The sequence below is a fragment of the Carya illinoinensis genome, chromosome 12 (genome assembly GCF_018687715.1).
Source record: "Carya illinoinensis cultivar Pawnee chromosome 12, C.illinoinensisPawnee_v1, whole genome shotgun sequence".
Taxonomy (NCBI): domain Eukaryota; kingdom Viridiplantae; phylum Streptophyta; class Magnoliopsida; order Fagales; family Juglandaceae; genus Carya; species Carya illinoinensis.
This window is the reverse complement of record NC_056763.1, coordinates 23532630-23550049: the sequence shown is the minus strand read 5'-3', so window position 1 is coordinate 23550049 and position 17420 is coordinate 23532630. Positions and strand designations below refer to the sequence as shown.

Here is a 17420-nt window from a genome sequence, read left to right as displayed (position 1 = left end):
CAAAAGGAGCTATGATAGTAGCTCGAGGCACAAAAACAGGTACTCTATACATGACTTCAAGCATTAGAGATACTGTTGCAATTGCTGACGCAAATGCCAACCTATGGCATCAAAGGCTTGGTCACATGAGTGAGAAAGGAATGAAAGTACTATTATCCAAGGGAAAGTTACCAAAGTTGGAATCAACTGATTTCGACATGTGTGAAGGTTGCATTTTTGGAAAGCAGAAAAAAGTTAGTTTCATGAAAAATGGTAGAACTCCAAAATCTACAAAGTTGGAGTTGGTGCACACAGATTTGTGGGGGCCATCCCCAGTCGCTTCTCCTGGAGGATTGCGGTACTATGTTTCATTTATTGATGACTCAAGCAGGAAAGTATGGGTTTATTTTTTGAAAAATAAATCTGACACATTTGATACTTTCAAGAAGTGGAGAGCCATGGTTGAAAATGAAATAGGCTTGAAGTTAAAACGTCTGAGATCAGACAATGGAGGAGAGTATATCAACGGAGGGTTTAAAGAATTTTGTGCTGCAAATGGGATTAGATTTCAGAAGACTATTCCCGGGACACCGCAACAGAATGGCGTAGCTGAACGCATGAACAGAACTCTCAACGAACTTGCTAGAAGCATGAGGCTGAATTCAGGATTGCCTGAATGTTTTTGGGCTGATGTAGTTAACACTGCAGTCTATTTGATTAATCGGGGACCTTCAGTTCCCTTAAAGTTCGATCTACCAGAGGAAGTCTGGAGCGGAAAGAAGGTAAATCTTTCCCATTTGAAAGTTTTTGGCTGTTTATCATATGTTCACATAGGTTCTACTGATCGTAACAAGTTAGAAGCCAAATCTAGAAAGTGTTTTTTCACCGGTTATGGTGATGAAGAATTTGGCTATCGATTTTGGGATGATAAAAATTACAAAATCATCAGAAGTAGAAATGTGATATTCAATGAGCAGATTCTGTACAAAACTAAGTCACAAGCTGAACCTGAAGAGCAACCAAAGAAACCTGAGGTTGTTGACTTTGATGTTACTCGAGTCAACATTGATCAGAACGAGGATCAAGAAAATGATGATACACAGATCGAACAATGTACACCACTCACTATTATTCGAAGATCTTCAAGGACAATCAGGCCACCACAGCGGTTCTCACCATCTCTACACTACATATTGCTAACAGATAGTGGTGAACCGGAAAGTTATGATGAAGCTCTACGAATAGAAGATTCGATCAAGTGGGAGAAAACCATGCAAGATGAGATGGAGTCACTGATGTCAAATTAGACATGGGAGCTAACTAAGCTTCCAAAAGGCAAGAAGGTTTTTCATAATAAATGGGTGTACAGAATTAAGGAAGAGCACAATGGTAGCAAGCGCTACAAAGTCAGAATGGTCGTGAAGGGGTTTCAACAAAAAGAAGATGTCGACTACACAGACATTTTCTCTCCAGTTGTAAAATTGACAACGATCAGGCTAGTGTTGGCAATTGTGGCTGCAGAGAATCTACATCTTGAGCAGTTAGATGTGAAGACTGCATTCCTTCATGGTGATTTGGAGGAAGACATCTATATGCACCAGCCACAAGGATTCTCAGTGAAGGAAAAAGAGAATCTAGTTTGCAAACTGAAGAAGAGCTTGTATGGCCTAAAATAAGCTCCACGACAATGGTACCGGAAGTTTGACAACTTCATGTGCAGTAATGGATTTACAAGACTGTAGGCTGACCATTGTTGCTATATGAAGAACTTTGACAAGTCTTATATTATCCTACTGTTGTATGTGGATGATATGCTCGTTGCAGGGTCAAGCATCGAGGAAATCAATGAACTGGAGAAGCAGTTGTCAAAGCAGTTTGAGATGAAGGATTTGGGTGCTGCAAAACAAATCCTTGGTATGAGAATTATTAGAGACAGGACTAATGATTCTCTTAAGCTCTCGCAGGAGGAGTATGTAAAGAAGGTGCTCAGAAGGTTTAACATGGACAAGGCGAAACCAGTGAGCACACCCTTAGCTAGTCACTTTCGTCTAACTAAGGATTAGTCGCCAAAGACGGAGGAAGAGCAAGAATGCATGAACAGAATACCCTATGCATCTGCTATTGGTAGTCTTATGTACGCCATGGTCTGTACAAGGCCAGATATTGCACAAGCAGTGGGAACTATGAGCAGATACATGAGTAATCCAAGAAAGCAGCATTAGGAAGCAGTCAAGTGGATTTTAAGATATCTACAAGGCTCTTCAGATACGTCACTATGCTTTACAAAAGCAAGTTTAAAACTACATGGATATGTAGATGCTGATTTAGCAGGTGACGTTGACAGCAGAAAAAGTACTACTGGATTTGTGTATACGCTGGGTGGTACAGCTGTATCGTGGGCTTCTAAATTACAGAAGATTGTTGCTCTCTTAGCTACAGAAGCGGAATACGTTGCTATAACTGAAGCAGTGAAGGAAATGGTTTGGTTGCAGTCATTCTTGGAGGAATTGGGAAAGAAGAATGAAAAATGTATTCTGCACAGTGCTAGTCAGAGTGCTATTTTTCTTGCAAAGAATCCAGCCTTTCATTCCAGAACGAAACACATACAGTTGCGATATCATTTTATCCGATCTCTTCTCAATAGTGGACAGCTAATACTTGAGAAGATTCGAGGAACAAAGAACCCAGCAGACATGTTCACAAAAGTAGTTACTGCTGACAAACTGAAGCTGTGTATAGCTTCAGTTGGCCTTCGTACTTAAATGCATGACTTGAAGTTGCTGTGATGGTTGCTATGAAGATATGTAGACTCATTTGTCTCCAAGTGGGAGATTGTTATGAATGGAGTCAAATGCACCGTTTGGTGTTTTGTTGTATTAGGCACCAACTGCAGCCTACAATCTCACCCACCCACTATCTCTGCAGCAAGGTCGTAAAATGCTGCACCTAATGCAGAGATTATAGGCTGCTCTCTCCTATAAATAGGAGAGAGCTCAATTGTGGGGGTGTGCAGCAGATAAGTGCAAAGAGAAAACAGAGTGTGTGCGGACTGAGTGTGGCAGAGAAAGAAGAGAGAAAGAGAGTGGGTGAGCAGAGAGAGTTTACAAGAAAGATTTTTTGTAAAAATTATTTTATAGTGAAATTACAGCAGCTGTGGACGTAGGCAATTGCCGAACCACGTTAAATTTTCGTCTCTCTTTTATTTAGAATTATCTCTGTGTCAAAACAGCTCTCAACAATTTGGTCCGGGGGTTGGGCCCAAACCTGCCTGGGGTTTACCTTGTTCGCTCGGCCCAGCCCACACACACACACACACACACATATACATATATATTAAAAATAATAATTTTCTTTAGTAAAATGTTCTCCCCAAAACAATAGGGGTTAGGTTTAACTCAACCCCACTGCGCGCCCGTCCGCCTGCAGTCTCATTTATTCTTTATTTCCCCCTCTCTTTATCTTTCCTATACAGTTCTCTTAAGTCTCTCTTGTCTCTCTTCCTCCCTCTCCCACCCCCTGGTTGCTATCTCTCTCCCTCTCTCTTGCCGCCGTGTCCTCCTCCACTTTTTCTTTTCCTTCTTGAAGCATGAATGGCCATGGGTTTGCAAAGAGATCCATGAACATTCATGGACGTGGTTCTTTGTAGAGTTTGCTTAGAAGTTAGATCTGTTACGTTTTTAATTTTTAATTTTTTTTTTGTTTCCCAATTTGTTGTGGATTTGTATTTTATAGTTTTGGATTCTTTTGACGTTTTTCAATTGTCTATTTGTCATGGGTGGTTGATGGGCAACGTGGGGCAGACAATCGTGGGGGCAATCCGCCCCCCAACGTCCAGATGGGAGCACCCACCCATCCACTGGGGGTGGTGTCAGGGTACAGAGGCCCAAGCTGTCCCCTCGCCCATGCGGAGCAGGGGGCAAGACAAGGACACCCCTGTCCAGGGGGTGCTGGTAGGCTGGTAGCACTCGTATCGGCTAGGACCAAAAAAATCAACAATAATGAAGAACTTAAGCCCGATACAAACCTGACAGAAAAATGTCTTTGGTGTTCAAATTGATTTATCCATGAAATCAAACACTTGGTAGATAAAAGAACATATTATTGCAAAATGTAGTAAAAGTCAAAAGGCCCAAAACAATTTCTTCTATTGGAGAATAGCTTGCCCCCAAACCTGTTCTCCATCTGCTACAGAAAAATGTTAGTAACCTGATTGTGCACGTTCATTTTTGTTAGTATGACATATCCCCCAGGCCCCAATGCATCATCCAATGTTTGCTCTTTGTTTTCAAGCTAAGTTTTATCTTAATCAACAGAAATGTCTCAGCTGTCAGTCAGCACAATGATTCAAGCCCAAGGGAACATCACTCTCCGTTAAGGAATCAGATTCCATCATTTGTCTGGTTATTTTCTTCTTCTTGGTATTCCTGTCATTGTTATTTCTTTTCGTTTGTCAATTTAATGATGCATGGCAGTTTACGAAGTGGACAAGGCAATAGCAATATATACAGGACAAGTTCAAGGCTAGCGTCTTTTGCCTGACCTGTAAAGTTTATCCTCTTGTCCTGGGGCTGCAAATTACAAAGTCGTATATTGATAGTGATTTTAACAAAATATCAAAAATTTCTTCCTTTTTCTTGTAGCGGCTCCACACAACTTCAAAGTTCTTTTGTTAGGTTGTGATCCATATAGGCTAGCTCTAGATGGTATTTAGTCAGGACTACTTTCTTGAATGGTTGTGTCTGGAAGAAATCACTCAATCAAGGAGTGTGGTTTTGAATGGTTGTGAGAGGAAATTAACATGATTTGATTGAGGTTGTGCTGGGTAAAGAATCTAAAGATGCATACAAAAAGGCCTGCTTGTTTCAGGTAATTTGTCTTAATATTTGTAAGAATGCTGTTGGTTACTTTGTTTGATTTACCTCGGAATGATGTATATTTTGTCTTGTAAAGATCATTTCGGTCTTATTGTAATTATCATCATCACCTTTGTTGGGGCACTAAAATGCAGATAAAACTAGTTTTAGCTTGCTATCTCTGTCAAAAGGAGGGAAATCTAGCACTAATAACCATCTAGATGAAGCTGCACTGCAATTGAGCATGGTTGATCTTTTATTCTTGTTAAATTTCCTCAACTTGGAATATGACTCAGCTGCCTGCCCTGAAAATCTAAAAGCTTAACTTTGACAGAACATTTGAAACACCCTGCGAATTTGATTGTCCCATTCAAGATATTTGAGGGTAGACTTGTTGCAGTTTTGTTACCCTTATCATCAGTGCACCTGGATGATGAAATTTGCTTGTAGCTCAGTATTCCCTTTTATTATACTAGCAGTAGGCCTGCATGATGTCTGGGAATAACATTATACAATTCATAGAACATTTAAAAGAGCCTCAATGCATGCTAGCATTTCTATTTCCAAGATTTTGGTGGAGTAACTTCAATCTTCTATCCAATACTTTAGTGATGAGAATCCTCACAAACTTTGCTTGAATGAAGATAGGGATCAAAAGCATTTTATATAGTGTGCAAAACTTGTTGAGTGGTCTTGAATCTCTTTCAACCTTGAAAGCCTTTCCAAAAGTTGTAACAACTTTATACTCTTCTAAAACATGTTTCAAGTAAAAATGAAATCGAAAATGGTTGAAAGCCAAGGAAACATGGAGGCAAAGAAATGTTGGGTTTTTTGTGTAGCTTGACCTTGTTCTGTGACTGCTCGATTTGATGATCTAACTCAACAAAAATTCGTTGTAATTTTTTAGTGAATTTTCAACGGGATTAAATTTGTAAATAATTTTTTGAGTTTACTATATATTATATTAAACTTTTGTGTGGCTGCCGATTAGGTATTTCTGTACAGCCGCACTTTATCTTTGATATTTGATTTGAGTAAAATCTTCTACAGTCTTCTGAATGTAAGCGCGTTGTCTAACCATGTAAATCATTTTTGTTCATGTGTGATTAATCTCGATTTTACTCGACTCTTTTCGTATCCTTCTTAGTTTCTATGAGAGAGAGTGATCTTTTAGGATGTCCTCGTCATGTCCGAGAAACATTGCCCATCAAGAAGTACTACGGATCACTTGTTTCAGGGTGCGCTTTCAAAGAGAGACAGAAGTTGTGGCTGAGGATGAAATGAAATAAATGAGCGTACTTGTTTCTTCCACGTGAATCAACACAGAGAGATGTCCTTAAGTCGCAGCTGATTCAACAATTCAAATATGGATAATCATGCACTTACATTTTTTTTTTTTTTTTTTTTTGAATTTGGATTCAAAATTTCAATCAACCAATATATATATGTAATTTAATTTTATAAAACCTGACCTTCTTTTCCTCAGTCAGCTTTTATAAAATTAAATTTATGTTAAATTAATTTATATAATTACGTTGATTGATTGAATTTTTTATTTTTTTTAGATTATACAAGAAGATTATATTCTAGAATTTTTAATCCAAATTCAAATAGTAAAAAGAAAAAAAAAAAAAAGATAGTAAAGCAATAATAAAAGAGACGTAAGTATATTATTACCATTCAAATATTGCTTTGTGAGGTTATTCATGAAACTCAGTTTCATGGTCATAAACATATATCGTGTCTCTGAAATATCTCTTTGGTTGCTGCCAAGACATTGTTTCATGCACTCAGAAAAGTGAAAAATCAAAAGCAGAAATCATCTCATGCAAAGTATTATTCTCGTGTGCTTAATGTCATTAATAAATACACACTTGTCAAAGGAAAATGAAGTTCTTCTTATCTGAACGGTTCCAAAAGCACTCAAAAAGTCTTCTGACAGAGCAGTTTTCATACTTCCAAACTCCCAACATTTATTCATCATCAAAAACATCACGCAATGCTGAAAGATGCACTGATGGGCAGTTTCATGATATGAAAAACCAGGTTGTAGAATCTGTAACAACAACTTAGTTCATGTACAGAAGTTTTAATTGTTGTACTTGATCTGTTCAGTCATGCTTGCTGAGGCCTGCATCATCCATTGACATCACAATTAACATGATAAGAACACGCAGAAAAGGGGAAGTTTTAGAACTAAATATACATATGATATCTCTCATAGTTATGGGGGGTAAAAGAAGTGGTTTACATATGCTGCTTATGAGCACATTTGAAGACATATTGCTGGTGGGCAGTTCAAGGTGGATTTTGTGTATTAGAGTTTTGGATAAGAAAGGGAGTGATGGAAAGTCTTTTGATCTAACATTATTATTCATTTCCTGGAGTGATTTGCTTTCCCTTCATATGCAGGCCTTGAAGCTGTATTGATTTATGAACTCAAACAAAGTTATCCACCTTAAACAGCAGCTAAATTCCAATTTTCTGATTAGAAGTCCTGTCTTAAATTTGAGTCATATACATTAGGAGGAAACTCTTTAGCTCTATCAAAGTGTACCGAGTTTAAAAGAAATGTAAACTGACCCCAATTGATGTCACAAAATTGCAGACGGCACATTTCACGGTTTGGGCTCCATATTGGTACATCAATAGCATCCTGCAGTTGCAACAATTGACGTGCGCCACCTGGTTTGCTGTTACAATATCCATTTCTTGCTGGCTCAGTTGGTAAGGTTTTCCATCTTAATAATACTAGAGATTAAGACAACTTATTTTGAAGTTTTAAGAGATTATGTGGGGAGGAGGGAAAAGGATGAATTTCGTACATCAATTAATGCGGTAAATAGTTACCTTCCATGGCTAGATTGACTGTGTGACAGCAAGAGCATTGCACGCTTGTTGCTCCACGGATGAACATGAGCAAGGTGTGACAGGCGCCACAAACCAACTGGGCCATTTCTGTGCCTGTGGAAGAGTAATACAAACAGAAAGTGACTGTTCTTTGGACTTGTCTACTTTCTTAGTGCGATAGAGATTGAAGAGAATCAAAACGAATTTCAAGTTTGGATCGATATGCTATCCGGGTTATAAAAACAAAGAAGAAATTAAGAAAATGAAAAAAACAAAGACCAGCATACCTGGAGGTGGCACAGCTGTGACTGCGTGGCAAACAGCACAGCAAACAGACATTGCTCCAACAGGATAAAGTAGAAGGTTTTGACATCCAGAACACACGAGATGGCTCTGTGCACCTGATGATGAACATAAATATAATCTGATGAGCGAAGCCGGGAAAGACACTAGAATAGATTAAATAACTGCCATGGAAGATCTTTTGCAAGTCATTACAAGGTCCTGGAAAGATGCCTAGATTTCTTGATTATAATCCTGATCTTACCGAAAAGATAAGAGAATCTACAGTTTTAAAAGCGTAATCTTGCATAGAACTAAGTCAGATACCATTTGCAGGTGGTGTATATGGCGCTGGAGGTGTCGGATATGGAGCAAGCGGAACTGGCATAATAAAATCTCACAGAAATACTCTCTCTTCCAAGCTCTTTGTAGTTTACTGCCAGAGACATGCAGAACGCTCTAATCCTCCCATTCTTATTCCTGGATGGAGCAAAAAATTAAAAAATAAAAAAACTAAAAAGAGTAGTACAAATGTTGGAATTACAAAAGACCCGGGTCTGCCAGAACACTTAATTGATAAGAAATTGAAGGCAAACATCAATGAGATTTATAAGAAATGAAAGGTGAGAACTTTGACTGACCATGCAAAGAGGTTGTCAAAACAATGGGAAAAAGTACTAATATTTTAATTAATGACAAAAGGGGGGTTAGAATTCCCATAGTTTTATCCATACTTAAAGCCCTATGACAATTCAGGGGCTGATCTCTCGTTCTAAAGGCTGACAATTGATAAAGTTTTTTGGGTCTGTAGTCAATTGATAGTTAGATACATTGCCACGATAATATTTCAGTCATTCATCCTCAGCCACATTTCAATCTCTTCCTACCAATAAGGAAAGAAGCTAGAGGAGAAAAAAACGGTAGAGAGAGAGAGAGAGAATGAACAAATACTTCGACAAAGAAAGGAGAGAATTGGAGTTTCCTTCAGTGCAAACTTCATATTTTAAACAACCCCGTGAAACATTGACTAGAGTAGCTATAGATACATCGTGTACACTCAGTAGCCACTAGCCAGAGATTCCAATAAGATTTAGGAATATTTTATATACTGTATTACCATTATTCTACTTTTATCCTATTAAGTAAGATGTAACATATTTATCATTATTAAATAATCATTTATTTCATACTTCTTTATCATTCAATAGTGATGAATATGCCACATCATATTTAGTATGATAAAAGTCAGATGATATTATGATGTATAGTATTACTCTCTTATTTTGTTGTAATCAAAATGCTTATTCTTAACAACATTTTCAATCTCATTTATTATGGCTCAACCTTCATACATCTATATGATACAAATTAGGGTTTTAAGTAAGTTTTTTTATAATAAAAAGGAATTTTTATTTTTATTTTGCTTAATTTTTGGGCATGTGTTTAGCGGAAACTTGGAGTTGGGCTTAAATTAATGTTCAAAGAGGACAGAAATATCAAACAAGACTTGGAAGGGCCCAACCCCAGACTATTTCCTAACTTGCTTTTCATGGTCCACACCACACCACACCACACCACAAACAGCGTCACCTCTGCTCTGATCATGAATCCATCATTCCATGTTTGGGCACCTGACCCAACACCTAACCCCATGTCAAATTGCCTCTCCAATTGCATGGCCGTCCCTTGTCATCCATCACCTTCTTTACAATCTCTGTCTCGTGCTGCGCTGCTGTCGTGCAGAATCAAAACGCCGATCCTCGGCAAAAACGCAGTGTGAGTCTCTCTCCCTCTCATATCCCATCAAAATTTCCTTCTGTTTTTCATACGAATTAGTACCCTTTTTCTATTTGTAATTCTATCACGCTTCATTATTTATTTCTCTGGTTATATATATACACACCGTACACGCACATGGGTTGCACTCTAAGAGAGAAGCACATCCGAGCGAATCGGAGGCTGCGATCAGGGAAACCCGAATTCGGTCCATGTGCTCACTTGGACAGAGAATCAATCTCCAAATCGGTATTTGATTCGGGTCTCAAATCCGGGAAATACCGTCTGGGTCATCTGGGTCTCAAGGACTCGATCCAAAACCCTGATTCTGACGAAGCTGATTCCGACGATAACGGGTGGGGTTACTGCACCGAGGAACAGATAGAAGAATTTCTGTTGAAAAACTTGGAATTCTTGTACAATGAAGCTATATCTAAGCTTGTTGCATTGGGGTATGATGAGGATGTCGCCCTAAAGGCGATATTGCGAAACGGGCATTGGTATGGAGGCATGGATGTGTTGACAAACATTATGCATAACTCATTGGCTTATTTGACTGGTAGTGGTGGCGGTGATCGTGGTAATGGTGGGGGTGGTGAGAATGCTAGTGGTAATGGGGTTTCCGATGATTCTGAGCCCTTATTCACGGATTTGAGGCAGTTGGAGGAGTACTCGCTCGCAGGTATGGTGTGTTTGTTACAACAGGTTAGACCAAATTTAAGCAAGGGTGATGCAATGTGGTGCTTGCTTATGAGTGAACTTCATGTGGGTCGAGCAAGTAGTATTGAAATCCCGGTGCTCCCTTCGAATATGGAAAGTAAGGGTCTTAATAATGGTCCTGCTGTGTCTAGTAGTGTTGAGAGTGTTGGTGATCATGGTGTCGTGGCCCCGGCACTTTGTAGGTTTCATGGTGGGTGGGGTTTTGGGAATGGGGGAAGGTCGGAGTTTCCGGTTGTTGGGTTTTCCTCATGTAGAACAGAAGTGACTTTGCAGAGAGATTTCGAATGCCCAAAGAAGTTTACTCTTTCTCCTTCAATGAAGTCATTGTTAAAAAGGAATGTTGCAATGCTTGCTACTGGTTTCCGAGACAACTCAAAACAGCTGCAGCCGCTGTCCCAAGCTTGCCCAAGTGCTTCATTCCACAGGGATGCTCATGTTGTGTTGGGGGAAGCTGATCAGAGTGAGGAATCTTTGGGTTTGAAGAACCAAGAGGTTGTGAGCTCGGTTTTGAGTAAATTTCGCGATTTGAAAATTGAGGAGAGCTGGGATTCTGTGGCAGAAGATCAAAAGGATGAGATGATTGTAAGTCTACTTCATCAGGTTAAGGATCTCAAGCGACAAGTGATGGACCGGAAGGATTGGGCGCATCAGAAGGCGATGCAAGCTGCAAAAAAGCTTTGTCATGATCTGACTGAGCTTAAGATGTTGAGAATGGAAAGGGAGGAGACTCAAAGGTTGAAGAAAGGGAAACAGACTCTCGAGGACACAACCATGAGGAGACTCACAGAGATGGAGAATGCATTGCGAAAAGCCAGTGGTCAAGTGGACAGGGCAAATGCGGCTGTGAGACGACTAGAGACTGAGAATGCTGAAATTAGAGCAGAGAAGGAGGCTTCTAAATTAAGTGCATCAGAGTCTGTCACAACATGTCTGGAGGTTCAAAAGAGGGAGAGGAAGTTCATGAAAAAGCTTTTGGCATGGGAAAAACAAAAAACTAAGTTGCAGGAGGAGATTGCTGACGAGAAACAGAAGATTAAGGAATTGCAACAACTTCTGGCTCGGATCACACTGGCTCAGAAAGAAGTTGAGGTGTGTTAAGAATATTAATTTATCTGTTCCATGCACTCATAAACACACACATACACAAATTACATGGGATGATATTCTTTTTTTCTTTTATATATAACTTAATACACTCGGGTTGTGGTGTGCTAAGAATATTAATTTACCTATTTCCTCACACAGTTTGCATGGGACGATATTTCTTTGTGTTGGTTTACATGACTGTTATTTTTCATGTGCATGTTCTACCGTCTCAGTTAGGCGCTTTTCTTATATATATGGTTATATAGTTTGCAGTTTACACGATTCTTTTGCGTATATCTCAACTAAACTATGTCCGCAAAATTCTCCTATTACAGCTAAAGTGGAGGCAGGAGCTGAAGGTCAAAGAGCTAGCCTTGGCTCAAGTGGAGGAGGAACGTCACAGCAAGGAAACTGCTGAGGCCGGTAACAAACGAAAACTCGAGGCTTTGCGCCAAAAGATAGAGATAGACTTCCAGCGGCACAAGGATGATCTTCAAAGACTTGAGCAAGAACTTTCACGTCTTAAAGCATCTGCTCAGACTACGGAATCGCATTACCCATTAAATATGATATCCACGGCATACAATGAGGGAGCAAAACCAAGAGGAGAAACGATGGCTAAGCTACTTCATGACATCTATGGTCTGGAAGACTCCTCAGATAAAGAAGCCAACTGTGATAGGAAATGCATGATTTGCATGAAAGATGAAGTTTCTGTTGTTTTCTTGCCGTGTGCTCACCAAGTTCTATGTGCTAACTGCAGTGGTAACTATGATAAAAAGGGTAAAGCTACTTGTCCCTGCTGCAGGGTTCCAATTGAACAAAGAGTCCGTGTTTACGGTGCAAGTTCATAGCTTGTTTATTTTGAGTGAATTGAGGGGAGTGATAAATAATACTTGTACCAGCATCACTAAAGAGGGTTTACCTTTTACTGCTTTACTTATATATTTTTACTTTTCATTTTTTAAGCTTTTTTCTGGGTTTTCTTGGATGCCCGACCAGGTTTGGATAATAAGATGAGATGAGATGAGATGATTTTAAATAAAAGTTGAATAAAGTTTTATTTGAATATTATCTTTTAATATTATTATTGCTTTAAAATTTTTTAAAAAATTGAATTGTATATTATATTTTGTATAGGAATTTAAAAGAATTGTAATAATAAAATAAGATGAAATATTATCATTATCTAAATGAAATTTTGTAGGTTGAAATTCGAAAATACTCTTACATTTCAGGATTTAAACCTCCAATCACTTGCATAAAATTCCGGCTGCTGTTCTATTTTTTCAACTTTTTCTACTAGATACAATTAGAGCAGTCTAGAATATCCAAAATAACTTGCACTTTTTAACTATTTGATACAAAATAAACTTACAATGGATTAGCTATCGGCAAAGTTTGTAGCTTTTATCTACAGTATTTTAAAGGAAAATATCAAATTTGATCTAAACTATATAGAGTAAATCTTATTTTATTATTTTTTATAACACTCTCTCTCTTCTCTCTATTTATATCTATAAACTTTCATCAATTTCTTTAAATTAACTTGTAAAATATAATATAATAATAATGGATAATTAAAATATGATAAAATAAAATAAATTAATAATTAAAAAAATTAAATATTTTTAAATGATTAACTACTCATTAATATATAATAAATAAATGACTAATTTAATGTGGAGATTTGATATGAAATAGCTAACGTCAAATTCATCTTATATTATTTTATTGTTATATAATAAAAAAATAGCTATTCCAATGTGGAGATTTATGTAAATTGAATAACTAAAATCTAAATTCATCTTACTTTCATCAAAATTGTCATTTATATATGCATAATTCATTAACAATGCTCTTTATAAGAGTACAAGTTTCCTACCCTCTTTTTTAAAAAAGTGAAGTTTATTATTAAAAAATAATTTTTTTTATATAATTATTAAATTTATCAATTTATTTTAAAAAAGATTGGGCGTGACACATGTACTGTACAAATTATTATTATTTTCTATTACATAGACTATGCCTTTTGAGTTTTAAATAAAATCTTCGATTATCTATCTATCTATCTATCTATATTATTTCATTTTTCTCTTGTTAAAAAATATTATTTCTCAGCAACTTTTGACGTTAATAGCGGAGAAGACAAAATTAATATTATATTATTTCTCAAATCGAGTTCCAATTATTATACATTTTAATCGATATTTGTTAGGCTCATTATACGAATCCAACCGAACTTCATTATTAATATGTTTTTCATAACGATTTTTTTTTTAATATAATGTATTCATTTAAAACTTATAAATATCATTATTTTTAATTACTTTCTCGTAATTATTTGTCGAACGTCACATGTGGGGGGGCTTAGGCCCTAGATGACGTTACTGCAGCCTGCAGGTAGGCCATCAAAAGGCCATGTCGCGATGCTGGCTCCATCTAGCCCAACACCAAGTGGCCCAGTCTAGGCGACCACTGGTCCCTCAGCATTTAAAAAAAAAAAAAAAATCAATTATGCTTTAAAAAGTGTTTTTATCATAAGAATTTTCGTTTCAATATTTTTAAAAAATTTCTATATTTGACGTGGAAGTCATAATAAATGTCACGTGTCTTAATTTATAATAAACAATTATTATCCTTAATAAAAAATTAGGAGCAGCTAGAGATACAAAGAGATCCTACAAATAAATCATACACATTGATTTGCCACGTGTCCATTTTTCCTAGCACCTCATTCCCCACTTTTCCTCTCTCTCCTCTTTCCCCCTTCAGCTCCCCGTAGCCGTGTGCCCTCTCCCTTCACCGAACTCTCTCTCCTAGTCACAGTAGTGCCGCCATAGCTCATAGCCAACCACCACCAGCGACCATTCCCCATCACCAGTGACCTCCGACCAGACCCAACGCCCCACAGTGCAGCCCCTTTCCCTCTCTTCCTCTTAGCCACATTGCGCCACCACACCCAACCTTGGTGGTCAGACGACAACGCCAATTACAGTGACTTCCTTTGCATGATGGAGTCTTGGTAGATGGAGTGGCACTGTGGGTCCATGGCCCAATTCGATTAACTCACCTAGGCATACTCTCAGATACGCATTCCTTATCGGCTCTCCACTCCGGTGGTCCCATTTGGATTGTCAGCATTTTCTGCCCACCATGAGGTGGAACTAGCATAGAGAGAGGGCACGAGGGAGGAGAGAAAGAAAGGGAAAAAAAAAAAGATGAAGAAATGAGAGATGTTGGAGAGAAGGGAGAAATGAGAGAATGGAGGAAAAAAAAAAAGACACGTGATGTGCTACATCAGTGTATAGGATCCCTTTATGGGATCCCTTTGTATCTATAGTATTTTTCTAACAAATTAGCTAGGCTAGCCAATTGGTGGTGCTACTCCAAGTAGGGAGGCCACCCGCCACCGATAAAGTAATAAGCAAATAAGCAAATTTTTTTTATCTTTATTTTTTCAAAATTTTTAAGCTTATTAAAAATTAAAAAATAAAAATAAAAATTATAAATTCATTAAAAAATATTTACTTAACTACTAAATAAAAAATTAAAAATAAAAAAACCAAATCGGTGACAACCATCTATGACCAGCATATGTTGGATAAGCATTTTCCAATCTCAATTAAGACATTTTATGGGCAATGTTTGATGTTTCAACAAATAACTCGAAAAGAGAAAAATATATATATATTTACTCCAAATTCATAATCTTTATACACTCAACATGCTGACATAAAAATATTTTATATAAATTATTTTTAACAACTATTAATATTTTGATTCTTTTAAAATTATAATAGATCGCACGAGAAGAAGTAAATTAACGTATCCAATTTGTCTACCCCCACGTCAAAAGCTTTTCCACTACTCCCAAGAAAAAGATTGTCCATTCACATAACAAAGGAGAGTAGGCAAAGCACGGGAAGATCTCTCAACAAAAACCAACAAACACATGAACTCTTTAAGATGAGTTGTTCATCATTCTTAAACTACATATCACATATAATTTTTTATTTTTTTTCTTCTTAGTAATTATGTGATATAGGAATAATCATGAAGAATTTAATTAATTTAAATGATAAAAAATATATAAATATAATATATAGTATGTGAAATGACAATTAACAAAGCTCTATAACAAAAGTTGTTCATATTTCATAAAGTTGTTGTAAAGGTTGACAATAAGGTCTCCATCCTTTCTTCGCAAGTTTGAAATAATAGGGCAGCAAGCTGTATATATATTACTAGTGGAGGCCAAACGTGCTCTGCAAGTTTGTTTAATTGTATTTTTTGATTGTCTTATACAAAAATTTGTTTAGAGTAAATTTGAACAAAAAAAAAAAAATACAAATAGAATTTTGTTTTTTGTTTTCATGATCATTGTAGTTCTCAGCCATATTGCACAGGGCCCATAGAGAAAAGATTGAAATTTTTGTGTTGTTGCTGATTGAATATTTCTGAATCTGCAGCAAGTTGAATCATACACTTTTTTTTTAAACTTGTACTATAACAGTCTTTATAAACGACAGATGCTCTTATATGTTAAATATTTAATGGGATTAGAGAATAAATAAATGTGTAAATAATTAATTTACAAAAAAAGTAAAATAAAAAAATAATTAGTATTTTATTATAATTTAAAGTCGAAATATTTTATGTATAGTATAAAAAATTTAGGAATGAAAAAATTTATTTTATGAATTTTAAGTTGTGAAATTTATTTTGATGTGTTTTCTTGGTATTAATTATTATTTTACATTTAAATTGATCTTTACTTTAAATTAGTTTAATGTTAGACTTTAATTATTTTATTTTATTAATATTGAATTGTAGTGTTTTTATTTGGCTCTTATTTATTTTTTTTATTGTGCAATTTTCTTTTTACGTATATTTGCATGGAAAGATTATTTTATTTATTATGGTTTATTACTCTTTTGTTTTAAATTTAATGTATTATTCGTTGGGTTCATTTATGATTTTAAGTCGTGTAAATTATTTTAATGTGATTTCTTGTTATTAGTTATTATTTCGTATTTAAATTACTCTATGCTTTAAATATTCTATTGTTAGGTTTTAAATATTTTATTTTATTAATATAGAGTTGTAGTATTTTTACTTGGCTTTTAATTATTTTTATTGTGTATTTTTATTTTCTTAGAACCTTATTTTCTAAGTGGGCTTTATTTCAATGGGTTTTTATAGTGATTTGGGCCAAATTTCCTTCAAATTTGGGCCAGTCCGTAGCACTTAAACCCAGCCCAGTTGATCCCTCCAAAACGGCATCGTTTAGAAGAAATTAGGGCTCCTTTTTCTTCCTCTTTCTTCTTCTCTCCTGCGCCGTTTTCCTTCTTCCCATTGCTTTCTTCTACTGCTGGCCGCTTCATCTCCATTTCGTGTACTACAAACCGATCTCTCTCTCTCTTTTTCTGCTTTTTTTTTTTTTTTTTATTTCATAGTTTCTTGCATTTTGTTTTTATTTCATGGTTTCTTGCAAACCGGTTCATCTCTTGCATTTTGTTTTTTTGTTTTTTTTTTCCACTGCAAACCGATCTCTCTCTCTTTTTTTTTTGATATTTTTATTTCATGGTTTCTTCTTCATTGTTGCAGGTTTGGCCGAGTTCCTTGTGTGCTCATTTTCTCTTCCTTATTTTTTGTTTATCTCCTTTTTATTATGGTGTAAAACCTACACAACCTCGCCATGGATTGTGTTGCATCGCTCCTCGCGCGACAGAACGACAGCGGCAGCAGCTCCGTGGCACGTATTCATGGGTTCCGACGATTTTAGAAAGATGGGAGACTCAACCCAACCCAGCTATAAAACCTCTGCGTACAAAATCTCTCCATCTCGTCACCACACATGATAATAGTGAC

The 17420-nt window shown here is 36.5% G+C and overlaps 2 protein-coding genes across 4 annotated transcripts; one reads left to right on the top strand and one right to left on the bottom strand.

The window, feature by feature from the left end:
- Positions 1-6631: 6631 nt before the first annotated feature.
- On the bottom strand, positions 6632-8996 carry LOC122289683 (protein LOL1-like). Of its 3 annotated transcripts, none has more exons than XM_043096890.1 (6): positions 8916-8996; positions 8292-8444; positions 7970-8083; positions 7683-7796; positions 7416-7525; positions 6632-6963 (listed from the first exon to the last, which is right to left on the bottom strand). In XM_043096890.1, the coding sequence occupies exons 2-6, from the start codon at positions 8350-8352 to the stop codon at positions 6922-6924; spliced, it is 441 nt and encodes a 146-aa protein (XP_042952824.1). In that variant the 5' UTR covers positions 8353-8444; positions 8916-8996; the 3' UTR covers positions 6632-6921. The 3 variants fall into 3 exon arrangements, with proteins under 3 accessions (XP_042952824.1, XP_042952822.1, XP_042952823.1); XM_043096888.1 differs by lacking the exon at positions 8916-8996 and adding an exon at positions 8606-8902; XM_043096889.1 differs by lacking the exon at positions 8916-8996 and adding an exon at positions 8699-8902.
- A 519-nt stretch (positions 8997-9515) lies between these two features.
- Positions 9516-12518, top strand: LOC122289682 (MND1-interacting protein 1-like). Its single transcript, XM_043096886.1, has 2 exons — positions 9516-11549; positions 11882-12518. The coding sequence occupies exons 1-2, from the start codon at positions 9879-9881 to the stop codon at positions 12398-12400; spliced, it is 2190 nt and encodes a 729-aa protein (XP_042952820.1). The 5' UTR covers positions 9516-9878; the 3' UTR covers positions 12401-12518.
- The last annotated feature ends 4902 nt before the right edge of the window (positions 12519-17420 follow it).